Source organism: Corvus kubaryi, unplaced genomic scaffold, assembly GCF_017639235.1.
Source record: "Corvus kubaryi isolate FWS band 111438036 unplaced genomic scaffold, C.kubaryi_AGA036_p1.0 37284, whole genome shotgun sequence".
NCBI lineage: Eukaryota > Metazoa > Chordata > Aves > Passeriformes > Corvidae > Corvus > Corvus kubaryi.
In genome coordinates, this window is record NW_024581088.1 from 8,279,973 (window position 1) to 8,298,068 (window position 18,096).

General features: G+C 41.4%; 1 protein-coding gene across 2 annotated transcripts in view; it reads left to right on the top strand.

The window, feature by feature from the left end:
• The window catches only part of PPM1E (protein phosphatase, Mg2+/Mn2+ dependent 1E), a 60,697-nt gene that overhangs the window by 31,419 nt on the left and 11,182 nt on the right, over positions 1-18,096 (top strand). Inside the window, exons 1-2 of one of the 2 annotated variants that reach the window (XM_042026378.1) lie at positions 1,461-1,564; positions 16,753-16,871. In XM_042026378.1, the coding sequence (XP_041882312.1) occupies positions 1,476-1,564; positions 16,753-16,871 (208 nt within the window). In that variant the 5' untranslated portion in view covers positions 1,461-1,475. Of the gene's footprint in view, positions 1-1,460; positions 1,565-16,752; positions 16,872-18,096 lie in introns of those variants that run through there. The other variant, XM_042026377.1, reaches the window with a different exon arrangement.

The following is an 18,096-nucleotide window of genomic DNA, read 5'->3' on the forward strand; positions in this document are numbered from 1 at the left end:
GATGCCTCGTGGATTTTGCTTTGACTGAGGGTTGGCTTCTCTTCCCTTGGGAGTTCAGTGGAAATGTGAGACTCTGGGCCTCAGAAAAAGATGCCTTTTCCCAGGCAGTCAATATATTATTGGGGGCCTGTTTTGAATTATTAAGCAGCTAATCGGATTCCAAAGGCATGTCTTTCTATTGCTTTGGATTAAAGGCCTGATTACAATTCCTAATTAGTCACCTCGATTCCCATTGATTTCCCAGAGTTAGGCCACACCACTCTCTTTGTGATCCAGCTCCACATTCCGTAGGCAGAAGACACCAGAATGTAGGGCAGGTGCTGGATGGGGAGTGCACCACACTGCGCAATGTGACTGCAGGTTACGTTATGAGGTTAATTAATTAAGGACTATGCTCTGGAGATCCGGTGTCTCTTGAATTACCCTCCTTGCTTTAAGGAAAAGAGCTAAGGGAAATTTCACATGTTTTTAATAGAATAGAAAAACCATAGAAAATAGGGCTGAAAAGCAGCTCAGGAGGTCATTGAGTCCATGTTTCTACCTCAAGGTAGAACTCACTAAATCTAAACCCATCCTGGGAGCTCCTTTTCTGACCTCACCTCAAATCCTGGCAGTGGAGATCCCACAACGTCCTTTTGCAAGGCTATTCCAGGTCTTGGTGATGGGAGTTACAGGTGGAAAGTTTTCCTAGTGCCCAGTCTGAATCCCTCCTGTTAATTTTGTCAATCATGTTTATCCCTTCCTCATTAGCACAGGAAACAATATCAAATCTTCCTCGGTCTCATTGTTCCATGGGAATTCTGGTGTTTTCCTCGGCCATCATCATTTATTCATGGGCAACATTTTCTAAACTTTAGGTCCTTCTCACTGCTCTCTGATTTGCATTCATAAAGTTAAAATCTTTATTGCAGCTGAAGTAATTTAGTTGGAGAACAAAATATCAGAAAATAGACATTATCCTTGAATCCTGTAGGATGCATGGAATGGCTGCAGCTTGAGGAGTGAGGAAGCACAGCCTGTGCAAGGCCTCTCCTCTCCAGCACACGTGGGACAATCCGTGATCCTTGGGCTGGAAGTCACTGGAGGGGCTCTGCTGGCGTCACTGGCGTCGGAACGGGACCGGGGCCCAGGAGTGAACTGGGGCGTGCAGGCACTCTTCAGCCATCTGTTGTTTTTTATTGCAGCCTCCAAAGCCTTCATACATTCATCTTACACGTTTCTTTTCAAATCTGAATGTGGTTTGTTTTTTTTTTTTTTGTTCCCCCAAAGGGAAATGAAATTGTAACCAGAAAAAAGATGGGAGTGGCTGGAAGAACACACCTTGCACAGGAGTTGTCTGGCTGTGAGGATTGTGGTGCATGTCTGGGTCTTGTTCTGCCACTTTCTCTCTGTCCCTTTGGTAAACTCTTCACCAGGTATTGCTGGGTGTGCTCCTTACTATTTCCATCTTGGATCTCTTAGAAATTGTTCGTCGAATGTTGGGATTTTTGTGCCAAAAAAGCAAATGGATGATTCTTTTAAATCTCTTCTGCGTTTGGCAAGCTGAGAACCTTGGTATCTTTTGGTGAGTGTCTTATGCTTCACCTGGGTCTTTACCAGATTAATTTCTTATAGAAGAATTATTAGAATTTGAATTTACTGGCCATTATGAGGAAAAAATCCTAAGTTATTACCTATTCCACTGTATGATGATGCACTATATCAAGTTGAGTCTAGCAGAACTCTTAAATAAATTCCACTATCCATTTTGAAAATTGTGTGTAGTTTTGCATTAAATTATATTAACTGCTGAGTGTTGCTGTGATATGTGTACTGCTCCTTTTAAAAGGGTAAAAATCATATCATATCAGGAATGGCATGGAGTCATATTTAAAATTTGTGTGGCAATGATAAAATGGACTTAAAAGCAAGGTAAAATAATAACTTAGAGTTGGCATATTGTGTATGAACAACCTGTAAATATTGTGCTAATGTTGTGAAGGGGCGGGCAATGATTGAATTTAAGGACATACTCTGAAGTTAATTATGAATTTTTGCCTGAGACTCAGCGCTGTGTCTGTCTGCAGCCTGGAGTAATTTCTACTGGAAGACTCAATCCCAACCATGCAGTGCCATGGACTTACTCTAACAGCATTTTTCTGTCTCAAATTTATGTAAATCCAAGTGTCTCCCTGACTACTCCCACTTACTAAGGGTTTCATCAGGAAACAACCTCGTATTAAATACATGGAGTGAGAAATCTGGGGGTTTACTTTCCTTTTTTTTTTTTTTAATTGGTTGCTGCTTTTGATTTTTAAGAATGTGGTATTTCAACAGGCATTTTATTCCAATAGGGAGACTTCGAAGGAAATAGATATAGACTGATTATTGGAACAACCTGGAGTACAGCCAGGGGTTTTACTCCACTAATTTCCCCTATTTCCTGACCATTTCACATCCCATGCCTTTTTCTGCACCATCACTTCACAACAATCCCTTTTGGAGGGAAGAGGTCTGGCTGGAAGGATTTGCAAGGAAAATGTTGGGAGGTCTCTGTTAATTGTCATCCTTGGGTAACACAAGGCAGAGCTGATTTGAATTGTGTGGGCAAGGGCTGGGATGTGGGAGGGTGAAAAGATCCATAGAAAAGACAGAGAGGAGAAATGTCCAATTCCTGTTGCCATCTTGCTCCTTTATCAAAGGTAGATCCAGGATGCAGAATTCTTTGCAATCCTGACTAAATGTTATTCACTGTTTCTTGCTCTTATCAGTCTTCTGCACTATTTTCCTTCAGTATAGTCCAGAGTGGCTGAAATGGAAGAGAAATCCATTCTAACTTGGAAGTAAAATATATCAGTGTGTCAATCTCCCTCATGAATGGGATGCCTGAGACATTCTCATGATAAGAAAGAGGTCTTTAATTACTGTAGCAGCAAGTAGGCAAATTAATCTCAATCATTCCATTAATTTTTTCCTTTCTTTCTATTTCTTTCTTTCTCTCTTGGTGAGGTTTTGCAGATATGAGAACCTGAGCAGTTACTCAGATGTGTCTTATTGTACTTTATTGTTCTTTTCCCTGCAAATTTTTCATGTCCTCTGTTCTTTTCTCTGCTAATTTTTCTTGTTCCCTGCATCAGAGAAGAGCTTTGATCAGTGAGGTGTTAAAACCAGTAATATTCACTTTTGTTTTCGACCGAGATCACATTAAACTGAACACATGTACTTGAAGGGCCACATATATTCCTTTTTTAGCCTAAATGAAACTTGCTATCAAAATGGACATTTTCTTTCTTACAAGATTAGATCTGTGTTTAAGAAATGGCTATAAATGCTAATTATTTCTTTTCAGCTTTTCCAATTTCCTTGCTAGGAAGATTGGGGCAATACGTTTTGCAGGAGGAAGAATCCTAAAGGAATATCCCTTTCTTCCTTTAAGCCATTTCTGCAGGAAAGTACCAGAGATACAAAGTTCTCCATCAAACATGGAAACCTCTTTCCCTCATGCCCAGGAATATGATTGATCCCTGTGAAGATTAATGACATTCTCATAGTTCTTTTAAAAAAGGGAAGATGTGAGAAATACAACCATAAATAAATACATAAATAACGTGGTCCCTTAAAGGCTACATGAGACCTTAAAAAAACCAGGTAATTTACCCTTCTGTGCTGTCTAAATGAAGCTCACCTTTCCCTAATGTGATGGTGACTCAGAGCTGAAGGCTCAGGAGGAACTGTGCAATTGTTCTTGACAAGTTCTTCTAAATATCAAGAAGAATCCAATATCCCTGGAAACAGGGAGCCTGGGAAGTTTCCCTAATTGGATTTCTCAGCCTTCCTGCCACAGGCTGTCCCTGTGGGTGAGAGAGCTTGGTCTGTCTGGGCTCTCAGTGGCAGAGTGAGGTCAATTCCACTCTGCTGGGCATCAGTTTTTATTTTCTTTGGTGGTTTCTTATGTCTCTATTTTATTTTCCTGAGCATTTTCCTTTGCTGCCATCTCAGCCAGGTGAAAGTAAATCAGTGCTCAGGCTCCAGCCTTGCTGAGCTTTATTTGGGAATGAAGTGATTGTCTCCCTGTCTTTGGTACTTCTAAAAATCTACAAATCAAATGAATGATTTCAGCAAAAATGTGGGATGGCTGATGATGACATAACCAGCCCTGATCAAAGAAACCATATTAAATATTAGAAAACACCAAGTTTTGATAAAAGTGAGCGTTTTGCCATCAGTCCATTATTGTTTTTTAACATCTCTAAGTCAAGAAGTGCTGTGGAATCGTGAACTGAAACAGGACAGAAACAGATGAGAATTCACTGAACAAAATACAGAAATATTTTATGAGGCAGTGGTAACTTTGTAAATACCTTGTCATTCCCCAGCACCTTCTGCCCAAGGATTAAAGCATAGTTTTCAGGTATTAATAAATTAAATTTCATGGTATTCTTCCAAAGTTTTAAGGCAATAAACCTCTTTGACTCCTAGATGGATGGATGTGCAGGGATTAAATGATTTGCTGGCAGAGGTGTCATTTGTCAGCCCCAGAACTGGGAGCAGTGCTCAGGCTCCTATCACGTTACATCTTCCAATTTACCACTGCTGGGTTATTATAACTCAAATCTTGCTTTAGCAGTAACTTCTCCTGTGTTATCTCAGAGCTCAGCTGGTGTTCCTAATCTTTAGTTTTATCTTGCTATATTATTTTCAATCTAACCCGTTGCAGTTGTGTCTCTTGTGTCGCTTCCATGCCTCATTAAAAAGCTCACTCAGGCGGGTGCACCACCTGTATTTTGATTTGAAAACTCTCTGCCCTTGAGGAATCTTGGTGCTGCCTGACTGTACGTGTGATAGATCCAATTGTGTGCTATTAGCAGTGTTTTACAGATAAACCCAGCAAAAATAATTCATTGTCATTTCCAGTGTGGATTTGGAATACTGATTTTATTTTTTACGTTTGGTGCTTTGTTGACCAATGAAAATTCTTGCACTTTCATGGCTCTTCTCTAAACTCTTTCACAGAAATCTCTGCTCCAACTAAGAAAACCTACTTGTATTTGATCTTTCCTTGATTGCCTCCTCCTGAATTTGTTCTTTTATGTGTATATAATTATTATTCTAATTTACTGCTGCCCTTAATCCAGAGCTGTGCCTTGCAGAGGCCCATTTGTTTCTTTATTTTTTTAATCATTGTTAGAAGATTTTATCTACCAATACCATTACCATAGTGTGTTTTGGAGACAGAATTGATCGAATTTATTTTCAAAACATTACTTAGCCCAGAGTTCTAATAATTTCTGGGTTAGCTACGTGGGTTTGTGTGACCTTCAATGTTCTACCTGCTCTAGGAATCTTCCTTCTTCCTTTTCCCAAGGAATCTGTGGTGATTGCTTATATTTAAATACATATATGTGTGTGTATATATATATAAAATGTATTTCAGCTGCAGATGTTGAGTATTTTCCTTCAAGGCAGTGTCTCAGTATGGTGCTAAAGAATGATGAAAGAAGGATGATGGAGACTGAGGATGAGATATCAAGGCAGAGAGTTCTAATTTATATCCCACCACAAGTGTAGAAAATCAAGGTAATATTCACATTATTCTGGTTAAATTTTAGCCTCAATTTCTGTGTAGAGTCCTGCTGTTCTTTCCAGCATGGTTCATTTCTTGCTGTTTGTTCAAAACAGTTGTGTAATATTGCTATCCATGGTTAGCAATTTGCTGCTTTTCATCCAGGGTAGCTTGGATGTCAGTGCTGGTAGAAGTAATAATTTATTTTTAGATTCTAAATCCTTTGGGAATGCACAAAGCACTGTAGACATAGAAGATAATAATTTGTCTCCAAAGTTTCCTTATTTTTTATTGATGTTTTGATTTTGTATTCTCTCTGTCTGGTATCCCTGCATATCCTGCATATCCTTACATATCCCTGAATATGTATTACCGGGGTAATTGATAGTGTGGCTCCTGAGGAACTCTCTTAACTGCTGATTAGAGCTGTGACACTGCTCCACTGGAAGCAGCTTTGAGCCTCCTCATCACGGGGGTGAGTCAGTCCTCACCAGTGCATTATTTACAATCCGGGTTCAGGCAGCTTCAAACAAGTCCTCCTTGTGTTTGAGGAAGATTTCTTCTGATCTCAGTAAATTTCTGCCACATCCTGAATCAACTTCCAGATAATGTCACCTGTTTGCATTTGTTTATCTTCCACAGAGATAAACCCTTAAGTTTTGCACATGATTCCATGTTCTCTGTGGGTTTGGCTCTGCACAGGATGGACCCAAGGCCTGGCACTGGGCAATGTCACAGATTTCCCTCCCTTTTCCACTCTTGAGGGACTCAGGCTCATGTTGTCTACAGGCTGTTGTGTGCTGCCTCCTTGCTCAGGGTATTATGTAACAGATTCTTTCTTATATTTAGAGCTCGTCCCTCTTCTGAAGAGATCACAGGTTTGATAATAAGCTTAGGGGAAAAGTTGGCAATCTTCTTTGTGGAGGGGGAGAGGGAAAGCAGAGCTGTTGGGTAATTCTTACATGAGCTGCACTGGATTGAGGCAGAGTTGTCACCTCTGAAATGGGTGATTTGAAGGTGTTAATCTCATAGAAAATCAAATGCAACAAATAAGACTTAAAGACAAGACTGATGATGCTGCATAAACAAAGTCCCAAATTTTGGTGAATAGGCAGGATTTGTGTGGGAGAATTTGTGTAGTGTTGGAAGTCCATGGTAAAGAACCAACATCCATAATCTGGTGAGATTTGTAATGTCACAGCTATAAAAGGTGACAGATCTTTTTTTTTCAGTTGACCTTATAACAGTGATTGGAAAATGTGCAGAGATTTGTTTTTAAATGGGGCTGGGAATAATTTTAAGACATGTCTCCCAAATTTTAAATAATCCCCTGTACCTTCCAGGACAGGAGAGAGGCCACAGCACTGCAGGGTTGATCTCCAGTTTGTTGGGAATCAATTCCTAGAGCCTTTGTGAGCAAAAAGAGCTAAATTTAGCTGTGTACTGCAGGCAGGCTCTGTGTTCCACGGGCTCAGGACCTGCCTGGCCCCATGGAAAACCACATTTCTCAGCTTTGGACCTCACAGAATCTTACCCACCTTGGTAACCTCAGAGTGTGGATCCTCAATAAACCTCGGAACTGGGAGAGGAGGGAGGCTGAGCCAAGGAAGGGGGAGCAGGGAAGCACAGAGATCCTGTCACTTGAGCCTGCCCCTCCCTGGGATGCTGTGCCTCATTCCTACAGTCTGACATGTCATGGAGCCACTTCCAGAGGCCTTAATAACCTGACATCGCCTCCAAGTGTTATTCCTCCTCCATTTCATCAGTATTTGGTAGGAGAAAGTCTGGTTGGATTTTTACCTCTCCAGATTTTCTTTTCTTTTGTTATTTTTTAATTCTTTTTACTCCTTAGAGATGCTACAATTTGCAGCATTTCCTGCTGTAAATAGATCCATATAGAAAGTGGAAGGTGAGCTATAAAAGGAAAACTGTGTGGTTGAAGCTTATGTTGCTACAACTACTCCCCCAGTTCTTCTCCCTGCAGCATCTGAGTGTAAATCTCTCCTTGGCGTTTGTGGGCACAATTGTCCTTGTGAATCTGTTGTACAGTGAATTTCCCGCTGGTGCAGTCCCCTGTGATGTCAGCACAAGGCGGAAAAGTCAGATATTCCCACAAATTTCCACCCAGGTACTGCCCAGCAGAGGCACATTATCCCAGCAGCCCATCGGGACAGATACTGGAATGCATCTTTTAAGCTACAAAGAACATTAAACTCAACATCTGTGTGTAACATAATTTGTCAAGTTAATGTCAAGATAATTTCTGTCCCTGTTGTTTTCTGTGTGTTCAATGTTTCATGATGTGGCCTCTTAAAAAGGAGTGACAGGGGCTGGGATTGCCATGCTCCAGCCTGGAATGGGATGTTGGATTTGCCGTTGTAAAATATAGGTGATATTTTTCCAGCTGAATGGAAGGGGGATTATAGGCAAAGGGAGAAGAGAAACATTTAAATTTGACACTATTTTAAATAATTTACTGGAAGATTTAGATCCATGCTAAATGATATGTAAATAAGTAAGTTCTGCTTATTTATAATAATTTAGGATTAATCCTAAGTAGCCATTTAACCTGTCCAATGAAATCGAGCTTTCTGCCAGTGCTGTATTTGGGAGAGTCTCTCACCTGCTGTTCATGACTGTGATTATTGAAGATGGATGGCTGGACGTTTAGCTGCTGCCTCTTTAGGAAATCTTTTAAACCAGGATTGGTAACAGGATATTTTACAGCCTGGTGAAAAACATCTAAAGGCTGCCATTGTGTCGTTCAGGCCAGAACAACCCAAAGCCCTAACGTATTTTATCTGCTGTTCTCTTCCTCAACACTATAAATAATTCAGATCTGTTGGCTTAACTACTACTGGCAACTGTTATTTATTAAGAATGACTGAAATAACTATGTGGCTCAGTAGAACAGAATGCATTAGGGACTGTAATGTGAAACAGAATAGCTAAAACATTTTGATTATCCTTTAAAGAAAAAGCCTAAACCCCTAAACCTGCCATTATCCTTTGCAATTCTGCAAAGGACAAGTGACAGTGGGAATTAGGATGGGATCTTTCTGAGTGACTAAAGGGTTTTTCCTTTAAAGGAGCACTCACCCCAATCATAGAGCCTCTTTTATCCCTCTAGCATCTTGTTCCGTGGGCATCAATGTCAGTAATTGTGAATTTGAGGTTCCAGTAAAGTCTTTAATGTGCCCCACTGTGTAATCTTTGAATCTGCTTGTAGTTACATATCTGCCTGCAAAATTATTTTTAGAGGTACTGCATTGTTTATTCATGTTTGCTTTAATTTCTTTCTCTTGCATGTTGTGCACAAGAGCAGCAGGATTTTCTGGGAATCAGTGCACGGGAATTGCTGTTCTCTTGCTCCATCCCCACTTTAGGTTTAATTAATAATATCTGGCACTTCATCATTGGCTTTGAAATTGCTTTCCAGAGGTCAATAGCATTGTCCCTATTTTGCAGACACAAAATTCCGTGCTGGGAAGGGCTGACATCAGGCAGGCCATTGGTACAGCACAAACACAGCGTGTTCCCGCACGGAATTACATCCCGAGATGTATCACTGCAGAACACCAGAATGCTTTTGCAAGTCCACTGATTATAAATGGAGCATTTGGAATAAATTTTTTACCACCAAAAAGAGTTGACATCCAGGACTTGGATGAGTAATTATCTAATCTTACATCTGGCATAAACACCCAAGCCATTTGTGTGATGAAGTGCATTGCACAGCAGTGAGAAGGCAGCGAGGGAACATTCGCTGCTGACTCAGTGGCCATAAATCTTCCGGGGTGTGTTTTGCCTTATATTTGATATTTGTTCAGTGGGTTGAAAGAAGTTAAGTGATCAAATGTCATTTGGAAATCCTGGCCTGTAGCTCTTATTTTTTCTCAGTTACATGAAGACAAATGTTACAACAGGAGCACAGAGCTTTGGGGCCTGCCTCTGTGGGGTGTTACTGAGAGCTGGGTGTTTGAACAGGCACCATCTTCACCCTTTTTTAAAAAGTCATTTTACGTTTGTTTGCCTTAATGATGATCCGCAGGAGAGAGCAGGGGATGTGTTGCTGTGGAGCGTTTTATTTCATTTATTTGAAATTAAGTCATTAGCTATAACAGCAAAATGCATTTTTCTTTTTGACAGAGGACTTGGGTGTGTTAATCTGATCTCTAATAAAACAGAGGCTCTGCATTGGGGGATTCTTATTTAACTTGTATTTCTGGACATATCAGATCTGTATGGAATATTCCTTCCTCTTAAGGGAAGTATCAGTGAAAGTTTATTTATAACAGAGAGAAAAAATCAGGGCGTGAATCAGTGGTAAGTAAATGATGTGCCTGAACTCTTCTGCAAGTTTGCTGCAACATGAACTTTTCTAGAGACTGTGTCATTAATATTTTATAGCAAGGAGAGAAATCATCAAAAACTCCAGCTAGGACATAAAATATCTGAAATAATAAGAATGTATATAAGTACCTTCAGAGTGAGCTTGGATACTCTCATTGATTTTAGACAGCATCTCATTCTGGCTTGACAAAACGCAGAATTCATAAATTAAATCTGATGTATACAGTGTACGCTTTTATGCTGATGTTGGCACACTTTCAGATGTAAAATTAAATTACTTTTTCCAATAAGGCAGCATAGATTGAAGCATGGAATCCTTTCTTTGCTAATGGAACCAGGAGAAAGATATTGAATTATGCTGACTTTCAAACTGACTGAGCACCAAAGAGAGAAAAATCAATGACATTTTTAATGTCCTGTGGAGCTTTTAAACAGGCCTTGGTCTGGCAGGGAAACTCAGTGTGAGGTAACTGCTGTTGACATTGGGTTTCCAGTGAAGAAATTTACTTCTCCAGGGAAGCAGCACCTGGCACTGATGTGGCTTTGTCCCCATTCCATTCCCAGCAGTGCCAAGTGGGCACTGAGTGGGTTTTGGAGCACTCTGGACACGCTCACACCCTGAGCAGAGAATGTGCTGTGTAAACATGCAGGATAATCCTTGTGAAACAACAACAAAATCCAAAAGGATCTTTCCTCTCAGTATAAATCCCTGAAAGTCACATGAGTGGGTAATACCAATAAATTACCTTTCTTTTGATGAATTAATGATAGGGTAAACACAGATTTATTTTCACTATGTGTTTGCATTTGCAAAGCTGAATACTAAGGATCTAAGCTGCACAATCAATGCCCATCAAATAAGTGGCTTGCTGGGGTTTTTTATATTTTATAATAATATTTTTATAATTTTGTAAAGGGCATTTCATAGCAGCAATTAAAATTTTATTAGAAAACTATCCTGATCCCTCAGAATCTTGCTCCTCAGAAAATATTCTGATTTAGATGGGGGAGAGTCTATATTGGTACATCCTCAACATCTTGGTGTTATACCAAAGGTTCATGGATTGTGGTCCATTTTTCTCTGCATTTCTTCAAAGCCCAGGTTTCCCTTTCTTTTAATAACAGATGGATACAATCTGGCTGTGAAGTGCTGGGATATGATTTTCAACAGCAAACTTTGTATCTTCAGCTCTTTGCTGTAATGAAGAAAACCATCCCACAGTCACTTCTGGGAATTCAATTTCTTGCAGTTACTTGGCTTCCAGCTCCTGGCAGATCCATGCTCGGTTTTTAGGGGTTGTTGGTGCTACAGGAGGTGATTTCTGTCATTTTTAAAGCAGCCATGCCATCAGCCCCAGAGACTGGAATATGAGTAACCTCAGAACTGCCATGCTGTGAGGATGAGTGAAAGAATAGAATTTGGTTTCAAAGATAAAATACCCAGGCAATTTATCCAGCCAGGAGCTTGGGAGAGGCTGGTTTGTGTGGTTTGGATTCTTCACAGTTCACCCCTGCAGGGTCAATGGTGTTTTATTGACAGTCATTAAATCACAAATGCTTATGAGTGGTTTGTGGGCAGCAAGCATTTATATTTTAGATACATGCTGCCCTTCATGACATTATACCTCATCAAAGAGACAAAGGTGACCTTTTTATTTTGTCTTGCTCGCATTTTGGTGGTTTTATGTACTGTCGTGTGCACTTCACCCTCTGGAGAAGGGAATGCTACACAGCAGAAAGTGCATTAGAGGTCTGAGCCTAATTCACGTGTTGAGAACAGTGTGGTAAAAGCCAAGAGTTTCCCCTGGTGAAGCATCTTAATCCAGCTGTGGCAGAGGTTTTCTGATGAGCAGTGCACCTCTGGTTTGGTTATTTTTTAACATCCAGTTTAGATAGACTTAACTACAGGAACATATCTGTATAAAATTGGTCTAGAAAATGTCAGTGAGCAGAATGCAGAAGGTTAAATATTTGGTAAATGCAGTGTCTGCACAGACATGGGCATGATAAATGTATCTCAAACAGTGTCTTTTTGCAATGCTTGTGTATTATATTTCTGTTGCTTACAACTGTCAGCACAAGGACAGGATCGCTGGGGATGTGAGCAGGCAGCTGTCTCTGGGAAGCCTATAGATAGCAGCTTCCTTGGGTAGCACGTTTGCAGCTCCTTCAAACAGATTTATCAAGCATCTTTACTGTCTCACCACTGCCAGCTCAAATGACTTCTCAAGGAGCTTTGGTTATGCAAGCTTTTAAAAGGTGCATTGTTTTTTCTATTTGTTTCTTTTTGTGTTTGTGTGTGTGTGTGCCAGGTTTTTTTTAGTAACTCACTGCAGCAGATAAAATCTAGTGCAGGGTTTCGCCATGTGTTAGGGGAAAAAAAATAATACTCCATTTGTCCACCGTGACCAGGCTTTAAATAAGCATCAAAACTTCCAGCAGCTGTGCAGAGCAGCAGAACAGCACAGGTCAGAGAGTTGCTCTGGGAGTGAGGAGAGGAGAACCTGCAGAGATGGGAGCTGGAAATAGCATCCGCTTGGCAGAACCAGAGGATGCATCCATAATCATTTTGGGGTCTTGGAATGCTTCACAGAATATTCCCCTCTGAGTCCTGGGTGACCTGGAGGAGTTTGGAGACAAACAGGAGCCCCTCAGCTGCCTCCAAGTCCCTCTGGATGGCCACGGAAACAGGAGGTGGAGGAAGGGAGGGCTGGGGAAACAGCCAAAGGAGCTTCCCAAAGAATTTCTATGCTCGTTACTGCTGCACTTCACAGCATGGGAACTTTCAGTAATAAAGATTTCAAAGGCTTCTTCAAAGAGCTTCCAGGCCATATCCAAAGCTCCATCTGGAAGAAGTCTCATGAGACTTTGGAATGTTTTGTAAATACAGACAGGGGACAAACTAGGTTTTTCTTAAACTGAATCTAACAAAAGTTGCTTTCTAACAAGAGCTTGCAACAGGCCACGTGAGCGGGAGTGTTTCCCAAACTGCATCCCTGGTGGAAGGTCTTTTGGAAAGGGTGCCGTCAGCTTGTCATCCCTACAAAGTCTTTTACTAACACAGTAAATTATAGGCCTTTGGGGAATGTGCTGTACTTGGTTCTTTTCAGGTCATGTTCTTGGTCTTGGATTGCTGTGTGAAACCAAATATGCTGCTTTATCCTGTTTGCCTGTGGATTTGTTTTGTGTTCAGCAGATTGAATAGCATTTCTATTTCAATCATTCCTCATTCTAACTAAAACAATTGCTGTTCTGTGGTGTCAGGGGATTCCTGAGGTAACAGGAACACTGTACCTTTTGTGATTTACTGCCCATTTTGCCCCTTGAAAGCCCCAGTTCGTTTCGGTCCATTTTTCCCTGCTTTGTTTGGGTTAGTGATGCCTCATCAGCTACCCCAGACCATGACAGCCTTTGGGATTTTCAGCACTGGTCGCCCTCATTGTGGATTTTAGGCAGGGGCTGCAACATCATTTTCCCATCAGCAGTGCTAATGCTCCAGAACTACAAGTTTTAAGAACTTGAGGTCTCTCTTTGCTGGTTTTCCCCTTTCCTGCAGCTGTTGATGACACTGTGAGTTATCCAGAGCTGTTGTTTGTCTGTGTGTTCCACTTAGCACTTCTGGCAGTGTATGAGAAAAGAGTGAGAAAAAGCTAGGAAGGCTATCAAAAGTATGAAAGTATAAATCTTCTATAGATTGAAAATATCTCCCACTCTCGTCTTTGTGTTTTTCCCTTCAGTTGTGCTCTTATCAAGAAATTCCAGAATACATCACAAACACAGATTTAGGCCTTCTACAGCCTTCCTCCTCCTTCTCCTCTCGCCGAGGGAATGACATTCTCATCCCTTGTTTGCAGATGAGGAATGAAGGTCTGAGTGGTGAAGTGACTCGTCCAAGGTCAGCTGCTGAGTTAGTGGCACAGCTATGAATAGACAAAGGCATTTAGCTCTCAGCTCTCTGCTAAACAAGACAGAGCCCTCCCAGTTTCAAACTTCATGACTATTAACATTTGAGCATCTAGAATGTGGCAGAAGAATTTATTTTCAGTAGCCAGCAGGTAATCCCAGGGTGGAAGCTCCTCCCTGTCCCCATGGATCCTGGTGATACTTTCTGGGTTTTGTGAGGAGAGGGGAGAACTGCCCTCCTTGGATTGCTGTTTTGTGGGATGCTGTAGCTGCTCACCTGAGTGCTCACTTTGGTGATGGAAACAGAGATCCAGAGCTGTCTCTTCATTTGTCTTGGTGTAGCAGTAATGAAGTGTCCTTAGAGCAGTTTGCCTTCCACAGCTATTTTAAACCTCCAGTGCAATCTGCTGTTCCTTGAAGGGAAAAAGTAATTCGACTAAAAGTGCTCTGAGGAGCCAAGTGAGAGAAGTAAATGTTGAGTGGTGCTAATCAGGAAGAGGAAGTCATCTGTCTGCGTGTGGTCACTTCCCTGCTCACATGGCACAGCCCTGGAACAGCTGCATAAGAAGCTTTGTGATCAACAAATGTCAAGGGCAATTAATTCTTTGGCCAGCAGCTGCTATTATTAGGACAGAGAGTGGCCAGACATAGAAGGAAAGCCTTCAGCTGATTTATTTTCTCTGCCTTTCCCCTCGAAATTGATCAGTTGCTCAAACCCCCGTGGTGAACTCCCTTGCAATAAGAATTTAAAATTTGCCATCTCTTTTTTTTTCAGTAGGAGAGTTTGTATTAGATTCAGAGCACAGAGGAATAGCTCAGGGAAGGCGTTTGGAAAGTCCTCCCCACTTTAATGCTATCAGGATGGAGAGGAGTTGTGTGTTAAGCTGGTAACATAATAATATGTGGGCTGAGTTAAACCCACCTCAGACTGGTTTTCTCAAACTTAATTAATGGAAGCAGAGCACTTTTAGGCTTGATTTAATACCTTCCTAGAGTTATTTCAGGATTGCTGCAATGCAACTGTGGGTGGTCTAAACACACCTACGCTGCCAGAGAATCAGGAAGGATGTACTTAAAATCCTCTAATTTATCTAATAACTTCTTTAGCGGCTTTTTGTGTAGGTTTAGCATTGTAATGGAAATGCACTCTTTGGCTGGATAAAGAGCTGCTGTGTGGAACTGCTGGCTCTGGCTGTGAGGACACGTGAATAGCACATGGAGCTGGTGGGGAAAATACTCTGACCGGCTACACCCCCTATAAATGCACCTTTCAGTTGTGTCATCGGTCACTGCAGTTAAAATAGGATCTCAAATTTCAGATACAAGTGTTCATGGCTCTGGGTATCGAAAGACATTGCTGTCCCCCCTCCCAGGCAGAGTTCCTCGTGTTAGGGATATTTTTTTTCTCTGCTGTTTAGATGCTGAGTCTCTATTTTAGGCGCTGTTGTTGCCCCAGTTCTTAACCAGGCTCCCTCTTTGCCCAGTGGATGTTCCTGAGGGGTTGTTTGTAAGTGACACAAAACAAGTTTGGTTTTTCTAAAGAGTTTCAGCATTGAGCTGCTCAGGGGAAGCCTTGGACTGGAAACAAGCTCAGATTCCTGCGGGTGCCCTGCTGGTAACTGCTGGCATAATTATTCTATCCCGAGCATTGCAATTTCTGCCTTTTTGGAGGGAATCTCCTGTAACATGAGCAGAACCAGCATCACTGCGTGAAAAACCTGCTCTTTTTGAGCTAAATAAAGACAGAAAAGACAAGACAGAAAATCAGCTCCTCCACGTGCCAGAAGCAAGGGATGTCCCGGTATGTTTTCCTGTGGCTCATCGCTCCTACACCGGGAATTGCCGGATGTAAGTAGGATCAGAGTTGAGCTCTGCTGGGACGAGTCGGCCCTAAGGCAGCTGATTTCCGCCAGCAGCGGAGCTTCCTGAGCGCTGCTGAGGCTGGAGCGGAATGCCCGGCTTCGACTTCCAGGGAAAACCTTAGGATGGGGCCGCAACGAGGTGTGAGTGGCTCTCTGTGTGACTTCAAGGGCCAGAGCTTGTCTCATGACAATGTTGGACAAAGCTATTTATTGCTAATCTTATCCTTCAATCATTTATCGTTATGTTAAACAGAAGGAATAGGTTAAGGAATGTTTGTGTTCATTGCCTGTTCCCTGGATTTCTGACATGGAATTCTGTGGTTGATGGACAGTTTCTGGGCTGAAATCAGCCCTGTGCCTCTCTGTGACCCTGTGACAGTAGAATGTCTTGGGAAAGACATTGTTACCCCAATAATATCTGTGGAAACTGGAGGTTTCACGCTGTGTCAGCAGGAGACACCTGGAGAAATTCAGGCTGACCAATGGGAAATGCAAAGTCATACATAAATTAAGAGGTATTAAATTCCTCTTGAATGAGAGAATGTACATTAAAGTGGCCTTGGCTTGCTATAGATTAATTAACCTTGGGGGATACCAGGTGTAATTAAGCTAGAGTGAGTTAAAGCCACTTTGCTCTGGATAGAAATCATTCCTGAGGAAGCTTTTTAACCTTATGCACATCAGCTCCCTATGGGTTAAACTTAACTTTCAGTGCCCCTTGGAGAGGCTTTGGACACTTTGAAATCTGACGAATTCTGGAATCCTGACTCCAATTCTTAGGAGAAACTGGACTTGAGTTAAAAGTGTATCATACATATGTAAAAAATGTACAGTCATGTGACAGACTCTGGAGGGCTCAATCTAGATTTGAAAAGAATTTAAATAGAGGTTATGAATTGAAACATTAAAACTTAAGAAACAGGGAACACAGGAGTGAAAGAGGGCAACTGAAATCCATCAGAGAGTTTGAGGTCTTGCTGCGGGGTTGTGGTGCTGTCTGGCGAAGAAGAACCTTGGTGAAAAATACCTTTATGTTACCTTACTGAATCACACTAAAACATCTTTTTGTGGATTTCTCTTTTTCTTTTCCAGTAATTGCCCTTCATTCCTGGCCTCTGCTTTAGCCAGAGCAACTTCAGATGAAGTCCTGCAGAGCGACCTCTCGGCGCATTTCCTGCCCAAGCACGTGGACAACGCCGACGGCATCATCCGTAAGTGCCACCTAAAGGAACCTGGACAGGATTTCTGGTACAGGAACATCCCTTGTCGATGTAAAAAGGTTAATGGAGAGCTCTCCACCACTCCTGATAGAGCTGGAGGTCTAATTTCTCAGTCAAAGCTTTCTCAGCTTTGGAATCACTCTTTTAAGTGCAGCTTCATGGCTGTATCTGATGGTCCTGAATCTCTCTCTCAGCACTTTATACAATGTGGTTCTGCTGGCAAGTGCCAGTTGTCCTCCCTCATCCTTGGAGCAAAGTCAAATATATGTGGGAAGAGATAATTTAATTCTGAATTATTTCAGTCAGTGTGGTTTTTACTATGGCTTGTAAGTTTTTTATATGGTTTTAGCAAAAGGTAGTATAAAGAGATTTCATTATTAAAAGGAAGAAAATTCCTTTTCCTCATTTATCTGTGTTGGCTGACAAGATTTTTGCAGCATCTAGCTCAAGGTCATGCACCCTAAATCATTTCAGGACTCTGCTGGCCTAACTAACCTTGAAAATTGGCTGGGTTGTTCATTACAACAAAGACCAAGGTATTGACAGAAATTCTGTCATTTGATCTTGAAAATACAGTCCCCAAACCACTTTGTCCATTCCTTCCTTTTTTGATTAAAAAACCCCCTGTAAATTATTCTGGGGATAAGGAGGATCTATAAATCTGGCTCTTCAAAAAGGAAGATGCTGCTGTGTTCCCCAGAGGCCCTTGGAAACCTGAGAAACAGAAAAACATGCTCTGAGTTCCCTTTCTGTAGGTATTGCTGCCTCCTCCTGCTGAGCAGGTAAATGGAATAGATTTGTCATTGTTCTGGCTGAGCAGCCTTCATTAATTTCAAAATTGAGATCTCTGAAACTTGCATAAATATTTGACAGTCTCCAAGGAAATGTTGACTAAGCCTCCACACAGAATATCTACAGAATTCAACAAAAAAAAGGAAAAAAAGAAAGGAAAAAACCCTCACACCTACAGAATTGCCATTTAAATATATCTAAGTCTGTAAGACACAGATGCAAACATAGATTAAGATGGGACCAGGCTGGAGCAGGCACTAAGCACAGAGCTCCAGATGCAGTTTGTTGAGGTGAATTGTCATAATGAGGGTACTTGGAAATAAAATATCCCTTTGCTGATGCAATGTGAAGTGTTAAATTGTGAGGCTTTAAGGGGAGAGGAAGAGAGAGAACATCTTCTGGCCTGTAGTAAAGCAACAGTTTC